Source organism: Myxine glutinosa, chromosome 7 (genome assembly GCF_964187855.1).
Source record: "Myxine glutinosa chromosome 7, kmMyxGlut1.1, whole genome shotgun sequence".
NCBI classification, from domain to species: domain Eukaryota; kingdom Metazoa; phylum Chordata; class Myxini; order Myxiniformes; family Myxinidae; genus Myxine; species Myxine glutinosa.
The window spans coordinates 126,730,078-126,748,463 of NC_136267.1; the positions used below are offsets into that span (position 1 = coordinate 126,730,078).

The window sequence follows — 18,386 nt, forward strand, 5'->3', positions numbered from 1 at the left end:
TTGATGCTCTTCCCCCCTCCAAGGATGCACTGGAAATGCATATTCGTCGAGCAAGCTACCAATGCCTTGTCTGGAAGGAGTCACTAAGCCCAGTGCAAGATCTGCCTGATCCAACAACCAGTGGATGGAAGAATGATAGTAGTGGAAACCTCGTACCCAATTTGATGACCCTGAGCCCTCTTCCAAAAGCTTGCAAGGAGCTTGTGAGCTGCTTTTGCACATCTGGTTGTGGAAAAAGATGCGGCTGTTTCCGTGCAGGACAAAAGACCTGCATTAGTGCTTGCACTTGTAGGGGATCATGCACCAATTCACAGGATGATGATGAAGATGTGTAGGTAGTCGGAGCCCCGGTTCAAACTATGTTATCCGTAGGTTGTTGGCAAACAGAATAAAGTCTCAAACAATACTAGGAATCTTGACCATGGTGGTTTGGAGACATTTTCCAATGCATACTGTATGCTATAACATCACACTTAACAATTCCATGTACCGGTAAATACAAAACAGAGGTTTTTTCACAATTTCCATGTATTTTTGAAGAAAAGGTTAATTTTCACCCTTCACTAATTGCCCACAGAGGGGTATTACATCAATCTTCCCTCACTAAAAACTGCTCTTCTATGTGAGGATTGATAAATAAAAGCAATTAGAACCAGTAAATTTAGTTTTATATGGCATTTTGCCTATCTATTAGAAAGTGAGAAAATTATATATTTTTGCCATAGGTTGACCTTTGACCCCCACTGTAACCATGGTAACCCCTTAATTATATATATATATATTTTAATATACTGAGATGCATTTTGTAGGCAATATCATCAGCAACAAAATGATGTATAAAAACCCCATGTAGAGTAAAATGGCTGGGCAAATAAATGGGATATTGTTACAAACATCTCTTCTATTTTTCAACACTTCGGAAATACTGATTTAGCAAAAAAAGGGTTTAAAATGACCCTTTTCGAAAAAATCTCAGCTGGCATCCACCCTCCCCCGATGCACCACCCCATTCTCTACCTGTTTCCAGTGGATGCCTGCTTTTAACATGAAATGATTTTCAAAATGAATTTTTCAGGCTCATTTCCTCTACTAACATAAACTTCGGACAAAAATCCCTCATGGCATAAATTTTGATGATTAAAGAATGTTCCTACATCAACCCAATCAAATCATTAACCATAACCCATTCATTCATTCACTCATTCATTCACTAATTCTTTCATTCTACCTTTATATGTCATTTAAATAAATATATAAATATATTATATAAATATAAATGGTATATGAATATATGCTTGTGTGTTTATGTATGTATGTATCTCTATTTGTATATGCACGTGCACCGAACTGTAACGCGAATGGTCACTGTAAGCTGCGCTTCACTTCCGTTGAACTTGGGGACGGTGAGTGAGCTTCAGCGTGGCTCTTCCTTTTGTACGCATTTTGTACACATATCACACATATTACACACATATCACTCTGCATACTTGTCTGATATACATGCCTGTTGTTTCTGTAGACTAAGAAGAAGACCTTTGTTGGTCGAAAGCTTGTCGAAAATTAAAGATCTACGTCCTGAAGCTACGTCCGCGTCTGATTTAATCTCCCGATTATATATACTAGGGCATGCCCGTACTATATATATATCTAAAATTATATCCCCCCCCTCTATTTACATGAAATGGTTTGGTCCAAAGCGAACGGCTTGCGAGTACGGTGACAATCCCCCCCCTCTATTTACATGGAATGGTTTGGTCCAAAGCGAACGGCTTGCGAGTACGGTGACAATCCCCCCCCTCTATTTACATGAAATGGTTTGGTCCAAAGCGAACGGCTTGCGGAGTTTGGTAAAGAAATCGCTATAGCGTGCACAAACGCGCAGGAAAGCGAAAGAATCGCAAATTAGTTTTAATTAGTTTTAAAACATAGTTTAACGCCAACATAGTTTGCCAACGTGAAATAAATGAATACGCTCTCAAATGTGCCGTCCGAGGCAGAGTCTGTTCGCCACGTTCGGCACACGTGATAACTCGCTGCTCTCTGATTGGTTGAATCGTTTTTTGGACATAGCTCGGTAACTACTTGTCCGATTAATATGAAACCTTGAAAAGGCACATCCTCGGGTCCCCAGCAATATACCTGGCAAGTTTCAAGTATATCGGACCCGTGGTTGTCGAGAAACAGCGGTCACAGACAAACACACAGACATACACACATACACACACACACACACACAGAGATTACTGGAATTATAGATAGATATTGTTGCGGTTTTGGCGAAGCCCGTTCCCTTACCAAGGGGAGATTAAGCCCCTTGTTCTCCTTGGGTCTTCGAACCGCGAGACTGAGTCGCCACTTCCGGTCAGACGCGGGAAAGGGTCTCGGGTCAATTTTCGCACGTACCTAAGTACCCACGCCGCCGCGGAAGCGGGGATCGAGTCTCGCACGAACCACGCGTAATTGAGTACACCCGAGCGGATGGCGTACCACGTGGTCCGTGCTGTTACCTTGCTATTGGAACCTGATCAGAGCGATATAATTCGTACCACGCTAAGTCAATGATGGAAGGGACGAAACGGTCGAATCAAAGGAAGAACAGGTTTAATTATTATTTACACAATGTACACTGGTAGAAGAAGAAGAAGACACAGGGCAGTCTTAACTTATTGCCAGACAATGGGCTCACTTACACACACAGGGTGATGAAGGAAGAAATGTTCATGCGCCAAACGCGCTGGCTTTGGTCCTCCAGGAACAGCTCACCCGGCGTGGCCCTCTGGCTGTCACCGCACGTATCCTGACGAAGGCAGGCAGGCAGGCGGGAAAATCCTCGCGGCGCGTGTATTGGCAAAGGCAGGCAGGCGGGAAAATACACGCGTCTGTGGCCCGGCACGGGTGTCTTTCACAGCGCGATTAATACAACTGCGCACTTTCACTCTCGTAACTGACACAGCGCAACTCGTCTGCACTCCTCGGGGATATGACTCCAGCTCAACTGAGAACTCAACTTAGGTGGGGATCTGCCTCCAGCTCAACTCACATCTGAGCGCTCCAAACTCATAACTCACTGGCTTGCCCTGCGCACATCTCATAACTCGAGCTCATAACACAGCGCATGTCCTCATAACTGAGGGGGGGGGGGGCTCTGGGCACAGGGTTATATTGCCCCCGCCCTAGACCGCATCGAATGTTCCAAACCCCGCCTTTTGCCGCAGTGGTAAGTCACTCCCCTCGAGCCCTGATTGGCGGCTCGTGCTTACCGGTCACTCCCACTCCTCCTGCCCCGCCTTCCTTCGGCCTTGATCGACTTATTCAGGCCGGCCTCGTGGTATTTCACGCCAAAACCCAAAGCATCGAGGCATCGTAAAGGACCTAACTCTCCTTGTCCTACTCAACGCAAACTAAACACAGGAAAGGTCTACGCTTACATTTACTACGAAATAACTGAGCTTAAACGAGGGTACGTGTTGTAGTGTAACTAAACTATGAGGGGAAATTAACCTTTATTGTAAAAACACAAAACTGCAGCAACAATATATATATATATATATATATATATATATATATATATATATATATATATATATATATATATATATTGTTGCTGCAGTTTTGTGTCTATATATATCTATATATATATATATATATATATATATATATATATATATATATATATATATATAATTATATATATATAATTATATATATATATATATATATATGTATATATGAAAGCACATGTAGAACGCTACAGCAGCCAACACTACCCGAAGTAAGTGGAAAAAAGAAAACGAGAACAAAAAAAAAAACACCGATTTTAATTTATTCAAGCGTGAACAAGCGTGAACAAGTGATTCAAGCGCCACAATACCTGTGGCAGCGATTTGGATATTTAATGTAGCCTCAATTGGTAATGTGAATGTCAAGAGCAGTAAATGAAAAGTGAATCACATCTGGGATGTGACTGCACAACACTCTACACCTGTTTCACACAACGCGATTTATATAGGCAAAAGGTCATTTCCGGTGAACTTTTTTTCTCTTTTGTACACAAAAGAAAGAAGAGAGGAGAGGGGAGGGGGAGGGAAGAGAGAAAAAAAAAAAAAAAAAAAAAAAAAAAAAAACCACGAGAGCATAACTCAAGTGAATCAATGGCTAAACCAGAGAGCAATCAAACTCAAAATATACATTTGCTGTGTGAATGGGAAAATCAATCTAGGATGACATGAGCAAACGAAAGTTAAAAGCGAAATAATACAAAAGTCCCTCAGCGTGCATATGTCATGCTCAGTTGGGTGGTTGTCAATTTGCATCTTTCAACTAAATTGTTCTAACGGTTCTCGAAGTACAACATTGGTCTAAACAGTTTTGGCCATAAATTACCCACGGTCCCTTAAAACAACCACATGGAAGGAATGAGAAGAAGGGTTAAGGTTTGGGACCATTGTGATTTTCATTTCTCAAAAAAATCTATTTTTTTTTCAAATTTGTAAACCGGAACATCAACAGTCCAACAACATTTACTTTCACTTTCTGTACCAAAAAAACAAGCTTCCCAACTTTTAACTTCACGCCATTCATCTTCCCTCGCCTTTTGAAGAGCCACGAGACCGCTACTGTTAATCCCTGCAATGCGCACACGCACACGTAGGTAAGATTGGAAAATAAAGTGCTTTGGTGTATGAAAAAACACCTTGGAGCAAATCGACAGAAAGAAAGTCACCACGAATAATGACATGGGCCTTTTTGTAAGTTAAACAATTGTACCTGTCTCGTCTGTCCCTGGTGCTTCGACGATCCCGATCCCGACTTCTCCGTCGCCTATCGTGATGGGATTCTCGGCTCCGACTCCGACTCCTGTTTCTGTTTCTGTTTCTGTGCTTGCCTGGACTTCCACACCTCGCTGTCCTGTCGTCTTTCTCACGCGTTCGATGCTTTTCAATTTTGTTCTCTCGGCTGGACCCACCAAGATACTGATACTGCTTTGCTCCATCCACATATGAACCTCGGCGACGTGGTTTCTCAGTCTCCTCGTTCTCACGGCTTCGTTCTGTGTTTCGTCGGGACACATCTCGTTTTTCCTGCTCTGTATCCCACTGGTGAACCGTCCTTCGTTCGAAGTACCCAGAATGCTGGTCACGTGACAATGACCTGGTGGTGAGACAAATAAGAATCTGTTAGATTTGATGAAAGCAATCAAGTTTCATTTTAATGGTGAACAAAGTTTAGTCGTTTTATTGACAGAGGTGTCGATTGGAATTTATTTAGGACTACAACAGCACTCAATAGAGAGAATTCCTCCGCCAGGCTGAACAGTTTGCGTTTTGTATCTCACCGATAGGTCGGATCTGGTTCCGGGCCTGAACCAAAATGTAATCTGCTTGTTTTTGTCAATTCCCCAAATCATCCATCAAGTTTTGTCATAAGTCATCCATAAGTTTTTGAAATATCATGCGACATATCATTTCTGGCCCTATCACTCAATGGTGAAGAATCACTTGAAAATTAAAAAAAAAAATTCTCGTATCCGGATTCGGCTTTTTACCAAAAACAAATTGATTCGTCCTTGTCACACAACCAACCTGTCCACAAAGTTTTTTTTCCCCCAATCTGTCGAAGTATCCTGCTTACAGACAAACAAACAGACAGGGGTGAAAACATAACCTCCATCCACCTTCGGTGGCAGAGGTAAACATAAACAATTGTACCTATCATTAACAAGTGGCAGGATCTTACTCTCTCTCACCACCGGTGCATGTTTAATGTGCAGATGATTGGTAACTATACATGAATATCATGTGTGTACACTCAAACACAATGCTAGCTTGCTTCCTGTTTACCTCCTCCACAAAACAACCCCATGTAAACACCTGCGAGTTAGCGACATATAACAATCACAGAAACGTAAAATATGCACTGAATAATCAGTACAGAACAGCTCACGTAGCACTCTCTAAAGTGCGCACTTTCAAATACCATGTGAGTACCATGGTCACGTGACAATGGCCAAACCAACATGCAAGCACCATGTAACCGCTCGTTGGTTGCAGAAGTGCAAGTCTTCTTTTATCGGCATATTGAACTGGGATCGAAATAAAAATCCCACCCACCGGTTGCATCATTACTGAGCCGTTGCCACGTCGTCGTTTGTTTCAGTACTTCTGCAAATTAGGCCAGGGTGCCCGTTACATTTGGCGACCGTTTGCAAAACTCACCATATGATCCTTAACATAAATCAACGAAGACTAGCAACCGTTGACCCGAGGGATGGCGGTATTCATTGGTGCAACACCCTGCCTGAAAGGCATCGGCCTGACAGTTTGTATTCGGTTTGAGATTCCAACCTCGACTGGGTAGCTTAAAGGCTCGTGCACTACCTCTGATATCCTGTCGAACAGAAACGAGTTAGAATTCAGGAAAAATATTATACACTCGTATCCTGTAAATTACATGGTGCTCTCCACCTACACCCATCAAGCTGGTAAAACACGTCACCCAAGCAGATGTACGACACGATATACATCGAGGTTTGTTAATCATTCCACAATGTTTTTAACAAGTGCGTACTAGACTTTTCTTTGAATCTCCACTCACGAAATACATCAGCCTGTTCATCAAATGTTCAACCATTTCCTTCCACCCCAATGTCATTATGGATTCCCATGAGTGATGACAACTTCTTTATAGAATTCCAAAAGTCTTTCACCCAATAGATTATTTAGCTCTTTCCGTTTAACGGGGTTTATGGCTTTGAAGCAGTCAGACATTGATCCTCTGAGGGTAATGATGCACTGTGCCTTATCAGCCAGGTGCTCTTCCCATTTCGACTCACTTGTTCATCTCATAGCAATTAAGAGTTGCTGTCAGGACAGCAAGTATTACGAAGGAAAACCCCACTTCCTCTCCCCCACCAACCCCCCAAATAACATATCAGATGAAGAATAATATTAATGGCAGTACAGCCTCGTCATAAGGAACACTTGTAATTCACGAAATGGATTACCATAACCTGCAAGAGAGAAGGGTATAGCATTGGAAACGACAGAATATCAGGCTGCTCAAATAGTCCACTTTTTTTGAAACACCTTTTATTTACTTGTATTTACCCCCAGGAGTACCTCTGGCTACCGCTTCCCCTTCGCTCCCACCTTTTGTTCATATGTGTGTTGTACCGTCCACCAAACAGTGATGACTCCATCTACATCTCGCTGATAACATGGACAAACTTCTATCTACTCATCCCAACTCTCTCTTCCTCATATGTAGTGATTTAAACTGTCATCATGCCAGCTGGCCGAGTGTGGGTACCTCTCACACCAGCCATGGCACCTCAGCAAAGAACTTCTGCGACCAACTGGGAATGACACAATCTGTCAATTTCCCGACCCGGATCTCAGTCTATGAAGCATCTTCTCTTCCAGACTTGGTTATGACAAACTTCCCTGCAAATGTCTGCTGCTCTTCTTATGCTCCAATCGGTTCATCTGACCATATGCTTGTTAAAGTAGACATCTTTCTGGCCATTCTCTACCTTACCTCAAACGGCCACACAGCTGACTCCATATGTAAAAAAGCTGAATGCCTCAACTCTGTGTTTGCCTCAAAATATTGTGTCCCAAACCCGTCTCTCTCTGTACCCAACGTACCCAGTCGTACCCAGCTGCTCCTCGACTCTGTGTCCTTCTCTCCTGACAAAGTGGAGAAGTTTCTGTCAATCCTCGACTCTGATTCTGCAACGGGACCAGACGGCATCAGCCCACGGGTCCTAAAATCCTGCTCTGTCGCTCTTTCACACCCTCTCTCTGTTCCCTTCACCCTCTCTTTTGTGAAAGGTCATCTGCCATCTGCTTGGAAATCAGCAAACATGACCGCTTTCCACAAAAAAGGTGCAAAAACAGATCCTGGAAACTAAAGACCAATCAGCCTGCTCCCAATTATCAGCAAAGTCATGGAATCCATCATTGCTTCAGATATCAAATCCTTCCTCTTTTCCAATGCATTGATCTCTGATCATCAATTTGGTTTCAGACCAGGTCACTCCACTCTGAACATGCTGCTGCTGCTGTCTCAACAATGGATGAAGGTCCTCAATGTCAAACAGGAAATCAGAGCCATCTCCCTTGACATGCCACATGCCTTTGATACGGCCTGGCACCCCGCTCTGCTCACCAAACTCGCCTCTTATGGAATCCATGGAAATCTCCACGCATGGCTTGCGGACTTCCTCTCTGGTCGTAGTCAACGTGTGGCCCTAAATGGAATTCTCTAATCTCCCCACTCTGTTCGGGCTGGAGTTCCTCAAGGCAGTGTTCTGGGCCCTAGGCTTTTTCTGGTCTTCATCACTGATCTCTCCTACACTCTTGAAAAACCTCTCTATCTCTTTGCTGATGACTCCACTCTCTGCCGCTCCATTCGTCATCCCTCAGATCGACAGTCTGCAGCCTCCTCACTCTCTGCAGACCTGGACAAAATCACAGACTGGTCAAACAAGTGAAACATGTCTTTCAATCCTGACAAATCTCACACTCTCACTATGTCTCTCCGAAAAGACCGTCTGGACAACCCTCCCATCTACTTTCTCAACAATCCTCTCCAAGAAGTTCTGTCACTCAAGATTTTGGGTCTCACTATTTACCATGATCTTTCCTGGGAAAACCACATTTCCAAGCTGGCCTCCAAAGCCAGTCGCCGACTAGTCATCCTCCATCGTGCGAAGTCCTTCCTTGGCACACCTGAGCCCCTCACCACATACAAGGCTTTCATCCGCAGCTCAATGGAAAGCGGTTCTCCCCTCTGGGTCGGTACTCCTGCCTCAAACCTAGCTCGGCTTCATGCTGTTAAAACCAAAGCTTTCAGAATCATTGGAATCTCCCACGATGAAGCTAACTTTGAGGGCCTTTCAATCACTCACGGCAGGCAGGTTGGTGGTCTTTCTGTCTTCTACCGTCTCCTCTCTGGCCGAGCTCCCCCAGCTCTGTCCCTCAAATATTCCGACAGATTGCACAAGATCTGCCAGCAACCCTCTTCTGGTGAAACTGCCAAAATCAAGACCCTCTGCTCACCTTCACTCTTTCATTCCTCTTTTCTCCCACCTCTGGAACAAACTCCCACACTCTCTTCAATCCCACTCCTCCCTCCAGGTCTTTAAAACAGCTGTTCACCACCATCTCTTCTCTCCCCCCATCCAAAACCTTGATCTTTTGTACCCCCGTTAATTCACCCCAGATCCAATTTTTTGAAATACCGACTTCTTTCCTGGAAATCCCAGCAATGTCCATGTGTTTTATACATCTACCACCCACCCCCCTCCCCCAACCCCACTTCCGACGCCTCCTACCCCCGAGCCCTCTCCCTCCCCCTCCCACAGATCTCCTGATGTCCCTGCTCTCAAATGTTGTACTTGTGTGGTTCCTCCTCTCTCCCCATATTGTCTCCCGCCCCCTTTATTATATGTTTTATGTGTCCGTTTGTTTTTTTGTGATTAATGTTAGCTCTTACACGAGCCTCGATCTTGTATCCAATATATATATATCCAATGTGTGTGTATGTATATATATATACATACATACATACATACATACACACACACACACACACACACACACACACACACACACACACACACACACACACACACACACACACACACACACACACACACACACAACAAACAACAACAGGCATTTTGGGGCCATTTTCCCTGCAAAAGCAGGGGTTAGCCTTGCAGTCCCCATGACAATCCTCTCCATTTTGCCCTATTTTCTGCATCTCCCCTTGTTAAACCCTTGCCCGCATTTCTTCTTCGACAATCTTTAGCCAAGTCTTTCTCGGTCTTCCCCATCCTCTACTTCCTCCTACATTCATTTCCATCACTCTTCTCAACCAGTCACTTTCATCCTTCCTCAACACATGACCAAACCATCTCATTCATTCGCTGCATTCAAAAGTATTTCCATATATCTCTTCCATCTTCCTTTAATTCCATCTGGGTCCACAACGATTTGTTCCACTTCATCCTTCAAGCAACTCACCCCCATCACATCACACCTCTCTTTCGCTATCTGCTTAGCAAACCTGAATACCGCTCTCTGACTCTCTTCCAAATCCAAGCGTTCTCCGAACATTTTCCTACATTCCTCCTGCGCCTTTGCTTTTGAACAAAGAGCAACTTTCATGCTCTGCCTTTTCTGCCCCCATACCCTTCGCCTTCTGCCACTCCTTGAACTTCTTCCTCTTCTCGTCAATCTTCTTTCCAACTTCATCATCCCACCACCATGTTTCCGAGTGACTCGGTGGTCCTTTTGTCCATCCACATACCTCACCAACGGCTCCCAACAGACTATCTTTCATTGATATGGCTCTCTTTCAATGCCTCCCTCACTGTCACCTCTTTCAACCTCCACACCTTCATTCTCGGTTGGTACTTCACCCGCCGAGCTGTCCTCGCACCTTTCACCCTTATGTCGCAGACAACCAAGTGGTGCTGTGAAACAGCCTCCTCCCCCGGGATCACCTTTGTGTCCCGGAGGTACCCCCTATCTCGCCTACGCACCAGCAGGTAGTCAACGGTTGTCGTCGACCCACGTGACGTGGATGTAACAAGCTTATTGTCCTCTTTCTGGAACTGAGTATTACAAATCAACAAATCAGCTCCATCAGCAAACTCCAAAATCCTTTCACCTTCTCCATTTCTCACACCATAACCGCAACCCCCATGAACTCCCTCAAAACCGTCCATACTCCTTCCCACATGTCCATTTAGGTCTCCTCCTGCCACAACAACTTCCTCATCTTTCACGTTTTCCATCAGCTTCTCGATTGCACACCAGAACTTGTCCTTCTCTTCATCGCTCCAACCAACCTGCGGAGCATATCCCGAGATGACGTTCACCAAGAGCTTTACAATCATCATTTTCACCATCAACAACCTTTCACTCACTCTTGTCATACTCACCACACTGTCTATAAACTCCTCAGAAAACAGGACACCAACACCATTCACACCTTCTGGGCAACCTTGCCACACAAACTTGTATTTCTGTCCCTGCCTACCCTTCACCATTCTCACACCACTTCCCTTCCATCTCGTCTCCTGCACTCCTGCACACAACTCTTCTTCTGACCAATACTTCCACCACTTCTCCTGATCTGAGCGTTCAGAATCATTGGAATCTCCCGGGATGAAGCTAACTCCAAGGGCCTTTCACTCACTCACCGCAGGCAGGTTGGTGGTCTTTCCGTCTTCTACAGATTCCTCTCTGGCCTTGCCCCCCCAGCCCTCTCTGGGCTCTGTCCCCAAAATAGTCCTACAGGTCGCACAAGATCTGCCTACAACCCTCTTATGGTTATACTGCCAAAATCAAGACTCTCTGCTCACCTTCACTCCTTCATTCCTCTTTTCTCCCGCCTCTGGAACAAACTCCCTCACTCTCTTCAATCCCACTCCACCCTCCAGGTCTTTAAAACAGCTGTTCACCACCATGTCTTATCTTCCCCCATCCAAAACCTTGATCGTTTCTACCCCCGATAATTTCACCCCAAATCCACTTTTTTGAAATACCAACTTCTGTCCTGGAAGTCCTTTGTGTCCTTACGTTTTATACTTCTCCCACCCCCCCCCCCCCCGACCCCCACACCTCCACCCCTCAAGCCCTCTCCCTACCACACATCTCCCTGCTCTCAAATGTTGTGTTTGTGTGCTTCCCCTTCTCTCCCCATCTTGTCTTCCGCTCCCTATTTTTATACATTTTGTTTGTCTGTTTGATTTGTTTGATGTTTGATTTCTTTGTGAAATAAATGTTAGCTCTTTCACAAGCCTCGATTCTGTATCCAAAAAAAAAAAAATCTCCCTGTCATTGTCCCTACATTCCATGTCCCAAACCTCAGAAACCGATCTCCACGTCGGGCATCAAACGTTTTGTCGTCATAAATGGAGTGATTTCCACACTTGCTTCGATCGGGTACCCCACCTTGAGTTTTGACGAGAGGGAGTGGGGTCCCCCACGGGGTACTTTGGGCTGTACCCTGCCCATATGTAGTTGTAATTGTCATGGTTCTCTTTTTGAGGCAATGTTTTTATGGCCGGATGCCCTTCCTGACGCCAACCCTTTTCGTCGCCTCTTACGACACGCATGGAGACGGTGTACCTATTCTAAACTGGGGTACACACCGGGGATATCTATACGTAATTGTAATTGTAATTGTAATTGTAAGTTGGTATTTCAAAAAAGTGGATTTGGGGTGAATAGTATATATATATATGTTGCGGATATGAGGATGGTATTTTTTTTATTGTGTGCTTTATTATTATTATTGTCTATTCTGCGCCTCCTGCCTCCAGAGTTATGTAAAGGTAAAAAGGGCGTCCCGGTAGTTAATTCCATGAAACACCACATTGAAGGACACTATAATACCCTTGTTCAGTAGCTTATATCTTTATTATGTGTTTTAGATTAAGGCTTTGTCGTCCATTAACATGACACTCCATTGCACCGAGTGAAAAAGAGATAGATTCCCTTCATTCCCATTCCCAAAAACCTCCATTTCCCCTTTCGTAATGGCCAAACCTCAAATCTTTTTTTTTTTTTTTTTTATTCAAGATCGAGGCTCGTGAAAGAGCTAACATTAATCACACAAAAAGACAAACCGACACACAAAACACAAAAAACAAGGGGAGCGGCAGACAAGATGGGGAGAGAGGGGGAAGGACACAAAAGAGAGGGGGAAGAGGGGGAAGGACACAAACACAACATTTGAGAGCAGGGACATCGGGAGGACTTGGGGGGAGGTGGGAGAGGAATAAAACATATGAACACTGCAAGGACTCTGGGGTGAATTACCGGGGGTAGAAAAGATCAAGGTTTTCGATGGGGGAAGATAAGAGATGGTGGTGAACAGCTGTTTTAAAGACCTGGAGGGAGGAGTGGGATTGAAGGGAGTGGGGGAGTTTGTTCCAGAGGCGGGAGAAAAGGGGAATGAAAGAGTGAAGGTGAGCCAAATTTGGCAATTACATCCCCTCCAAAGCCGCCATTGACCACGAGGCAGGGTTGGGGAAGAAAGGCGGGTCCCCACCTCGTCAGAGAGGGGAGGAGTGAGTCAGCCCCACTCAACCAACCACGAACAAGGGGTTGGACGTGGAGAGAAAGATCAAGGAGGTTCACGAAGGTTGAGGGGCGGGGCCTATATAACCCGCTGCGGGACGTTCCCCAACAGATCGCAGATGAGCAGAGAAGTGAGAGGAAGGGAATACGAGGTGAGCTGCGTGGAGAGGTACACGACAAAGAAAGGGTCCAAGAGAGAGCTGGGTTGGGAGGTCCAAGAGAGAGAAAGAAGATACACCAGAGATACGGCAGATGAGTCCAGCCCCGTTTCAACCAGCCGCGTGAAGCCCTGACGGGGCAGCGAGTGACCCTGCTGGCGTGCGCTGTAAAGCCGAATACAAGGAGCTGCTGGCGTGCGCTGTAAAGCCGAATACAAGGAGCTGCCGGCTCCCCGCTTCCCGCCCAGAGTGGACCCGCTCGCTGTGCCCTGTGATCCCACCTGCTCATCCCTCCAAACGATTCCTACCCTTCCATCCATTTGCGTACGTGAGTTTGTTTTGTTCGTGCTGTCCTGGGTAGTAAACTAAGTCTGTATAAGCTAGTAATTTTCACTGTGTCACCTGCGTTTTCATGTCACCTGTAAATAATCGTGACTGCTCTTTTTGCTTATGTGTGTGTAAATAATAAACCCCGTTACTCTTCTGTACGTCTTCTTCTTCTTCCTCTTTGCATTCGTCGTCTTAGTCTTTTCCACATTGAATATCTGTGGCGCGATACGGCCAACGTTTGGGTGAATCGGGTTTAGTGTGGGAACAACTGTTCGGCCGCGGTGCCTTCGCTCGGCAAACAACATCCTTAACCGCGGACCGTAACAATTGGTGTCTGGGAGTGAGATTCGGGGCCCGAACCAAATTTTTAAAAACATCTAGGAAAAAAATTTGGTCAAAATTTGGAGCTGCTGGAAATTTGTTTTATTTTTAAAGAAAAAACCCGAATTTTGAAATCGCGCCATGGCTGGTCAAGGCGACGGGATGCCGGTGGGAGAGATAGACGGGGTAGAATCGACCCAGGACCTCGGGGAAATGTATATGGAGGAGGTGGTTGAGGGGGTTCCAGGCGCGCAAAATGGCGCTCTCGCGCACGAGGTTACGGGCGCGCAAAATGGCGCCTCGCACATGGCAGTGAGGGCCGCGCCCGCTGCGCAAATGGCTGTGATAGATGTGCAAATGTCTCAGCAAATGGCTGCGCAAATGGACGCCTGTATAACGCGATTATTAGCGACGATGGGAGTGTCAAGGCAGGAACTGAACGAAGATATGGATCGAATGGCCAGATTGAAAAAGGCGGAAGGGAACAGAGACCGCAGGTTGGGCGAGAGGGTCCCAAGGGTGCACGACGAGGTAACGCGGGTCGAGAAGCGCTGGTTGAGCGAAGCGGAGGAAAGCGCGGGTACAATGACGGGGGTAGAAATCGCGACACGGGGTTTTGAAAAGCCGGCGACCGATGAGGTAGGGGAATTTTATTAAAGCCAACGGTCGTCGAGGGGAACAATGACAAAGCAGTAGTGGGTACAATTAAAATTGAAGAGATGACGGAGGTCGCCCGGGAATTGCAGGGAGAAATGGAAAATGTGCAAGGTCTGTGCTCAACTCATAATGGTGTGCTCACTACCCAAATAAAGAGTTTGCAGGTGCGCGTGGAGAAAAGGATCCCCCAGGTGAGTCGTGCTGTATATTGTGCGGGTAGATTTTGTAAGAGGATGTTTGGCGACAAAAGAATTGTCGCGCGCTTGGGATCGAAAAGGCACCCGGGCGTTGGTGAAGGGTCCGGTGTGAGTGGAAATGGCACGCGTGTGAAAAAAAAGTGTGCGTCGGCGAGTGGGTGTGTTATAAAGTGTGGGAGTGAAACCGAGTGCGAGCGAGAATGCACGTCGGGGTGTACGGAGTGTGACACGGAGAGTAAGGTGGTGGTTGAGGGTGTGCGAGGAAGCACACCTGAGTTGGTCATGGCACGGGTGTGGGAGAGCCCATGTGAGCGCGTTAGTGGGTGGATGCCAGAGTGCACGCCCATGGTGAGTGTTACGGAGGACGTAACGGAGGAGAGGTGTGGACCGAGGTGTGCGCAAGAGTGTGCGCGAGAGGTGTGGTGTGTAACAGGGAGAGCGTTGGTGGAATGTACGGACGGCGTTGGAACGCCGGGTTTTGTGAGGGTGAAAGGGGTAGCGTATGCGTGTGAGCATGCCGGAGAAGCATCGACGGTAACCGGGTTAGCGGTGAGGGCGACGGATAGCCGATGCGAACACTCGGGGCGCGGTGTGTTTTGTTGGATGCAGGGCCCGGCGCGGATCGAAGCTGCGTCGTTTCTTTTCGAAGCGTCGTTGCCGATTCGGGCTTGGCCCCGCCCTGCACGGTCGAGTCTGGGCCTTGGCGGGCGAGGCGACCGGTCCGGTTCAAGGGCGAGTGGGAGGAAGCGGACCAGTGCCCCCTCGTGGGGACGGGGTTCCGACCAGGGGAGATTGAGCCATCGGGCCCGGGACCGCAAGGTACCGCGCCGAGATGGTGCGTGGAATCTCGGCCCGACCAAACCACCTCCCTTGAACCGAAAGCCGGACGGATTCAACCTGCAGGCGACCAAACCACCCGAATTCATTGCTCGGCTTTGCAAAGCCGGGTTTTAATGATGTCATGACGCACCGAGGCTAGGATATAGCGGACTGTGATGATGATGATGATGGTGATAGTGATTTGATACGAAATTTAGAATCGTGGGTAGAATTGGCAGTAATTGGGAAAAAATTTATTTGTGGAAATTGGACGAGCAAAATTAATAGTAAGAGATGCCCCATGTGATGGGATGGCCAATCCACCATCCCTCACAGCGGGGGGCAAAGGAGCACTAGTTTATGGGGTTTATGGCAGTGTAAGCTCGCCGAGGGAGTGTTTGGATAATGTGTAGGGACCTAGAAGATGACTTTAGGTGACGTTAAGGTTAGGTAGTGACAATGACACCTGTAGTGGGGACGCAGGTAGTTTAGAGTGGATAATAATGACGAGGGAGCGCAATAGTTTAAAGGGACGACTGGGAAGCGCAAGTTCCAGAGGGGAGTAGTTAGATGAGATGATGCCGTGTGTTTGAGGATTGAAAAGTGTGTAAGGAACAGGTGTGATTGCACAGGTGTGCAACTGAACAGGTGTATGGAGCAGTGTTTGAGTGAGTAATGGTGATGTGTGTTGTGTTGACCAACTGGTCCAGGAAGAGGAGGAGGGTGCAGGTGGCACCAGGTGTGAGTGCACAGGTGTGCAACAACAGGTATGAGGAACAGGTGTATGGAATAAATGGTAGTGTGGAATGTATGGAGTATTGGAATGGATGGTCGTGGAGTGAGTATGGTGGAAACAATGGAGTGGAGTGGATGGTGCGAAGGTGTGAATGGGGGAAGAGTGGACCCCCATCACGAATACCCGGGGCGGGTAGTGTAAGTGTTAGGTAGAGGGTGTAGGTAAATTGTGGTTGGATATTGGCATCTGTGGTGCGGGTGAGAGAATGGTATTTGGATGGGTGCATTAGTGTTGTGGAAATGGCTGGGCGTGTAGCCTGTTAGTGTGTGTAGTTGGTTTGGGCACTCCACCACTGTGAGGATGTCGGCCAGGTGAGGCCGCAGGTGGGCTCTGGGAGCCGGTAGTTGTGGATGGGGCCCGAGGATCCGGAGGACGGACCCGGGTAGCCCAGTGCCAGAGGGCACCAAGGGGTGACAGAGCCAGAAGGGGCCTTCCCCAGTAGTTAGGTTCGGGTGAGGAGCTAGGTAAGCTCGGGTGGCAACTACAGTGGTGGAGGTGTGCAGGTGGGTAGACCTGCTGGGAGAGCTACATGTCTCAGCCCAGAAATTGTGCAAGGGCACCGGGAGATGAATCGGGGAAGTGAGACCCCAAATTGAGAAGCACCACAGTTTGGTCAATGGGAATTTGGTTTTTAAAACCACATAGAATAAGATTGCCAATGGTTTGGCAGGGAAAGACCCCGGGTAGTGTAAAGTGTGTTAAAGTCATTTAGAGGATAGTTAGGATGAAGAATCTCCTTGCACCATCTGCATCCACTCACCTGAGATGACGTACCTCCACCCCATGCCAGGTTGTTTTATTATTTTTGATGCAAATGTTTGGAATGTGAGACGCATCATGACGTGGGTGTGACATTGTGCTTGATGTTCCATCTCTTCCTCCTTATGAGGATTGATGATGAATTGGGTGATGGCAAATTTTGGCTAGAGGGATTGTGGTGACGAATTTGGTATAAGGGAAATATGGGAAGACGTGACGATAGCGACGGATTGGTAAATGTGTAGATTTTTGTAAATATGGGGTAAGGGCAAGGGTAGTGTAGGTGACAGGGGGGGTGATGTACAGTAGGGACGAGCTTTCTCACTTCGCTCTCCGTACGCATTTCGCCTTGCATTGCCTTATTGATGTGTACCCTTGTGACCTTACCCCTCGCTCATCTGTCTTCCCCCTTTTGTCTCCCACATGACCTGTGCGCCATTGGGCGCCGAGGGGAGCGTGCGTGAGTCTGCCATTGTGCGCCCGAAACTCCCAGAACCAGCTGTCTGCATCGATGCACCACATTATGGACCACATGTCTGTGGCCGAGCACCACTGATGGACCCCATGGGTTGGGGCATGGCCCCTCTGCTGGAACCGGCCATGAAGGCCTGAAATCTTGCTGGCGGACCTTGGCCACAGGGCACCGATGCCCCACAGCTGAACCACACTAGTCGGCCCTGTGGGCCATAAATAAAATAAATAAAAATGGACACGTTGGGTGCATTTTATTGCAAATAGGCCGCCAGCAAAGGAAAAAGACAACACCTGGAAGAAATAATAATAGCCAGCAGAGGGAGCCGAAGAGCAAGAGACCACCTCCAGGGTTAGGGGTTGTTTGGTTATTTTTATTATTGAACATTGATGAACTGTGGTGACTGCACCGATTGGTGCCTGAGGGTGTATTGGTGCATTTTTGGGTGCTTTCATGGTGCATTGATGCAGAGCAGACTGTCTCCCCCCCCCCAGAAAGAACAATCACAGGTCCTGGGTTGCGTTTTGTAAATAAAGTAGCGTCAATTGTAAATAATGCTCCCCACCATCAGTGTGTAGTTTGAAGACCATTCCGCAATTCGGTTAACTGTGGGCGTGAGTCTGTTAGGCAGGGTGCAATGGAGCAGCGGGACACGTTTATCTATGTTTTAAAACTGTCGCACTCAGGGTCAGGTTAAAAGTAGAGGGAACTACACCTACGTGTCACACTAAATTAAAGTTGTAGGCCCGGTCGGTGCCTAAGAGGAGGAGGGTGCAG

At 46.9% G+C, this 18,386-nt stretch overlaps 1 protein-coding gene across 2 annotated transcripts in view; it reads right to left on the reverse strand.

Annotated features, from left to right (window-relative positions):
• Nucleotides 1-3,801: 3,801 nt before the first annotated feature.
• The window catches only part of SNRNP48 (small nuclear ribonucleoprotein U11/U12 subunit 48), a 46,510-nt gene continuing 31,925 nt past the window's right edge, over nt 3,802-18,386 (reverse strand). The window contains exons 8-9 of one of the 2 annotated variants that reach the window (XM_068098988.2): nt 4,768-5,151; nt 3,802-4,626 (exon numbers count right to left, since the gene is read on the reverse strand). In XM_068098988.2, coding sequence (XP_067955089.1) covers nt 4,620-4,626; nt 4,768-5,151 — 391 coding nt within the window. In that variant the 3' untranslated portion in view covers nt 3,802-4,619. Of the gene's footprint in view, nt 4,627-4,767; nt 5,152-6,215; nt 6,388-18,386 lie in introns of those variants that run through there. The other variant, XM_068098989.2, reaches the window with a different exon arrangement.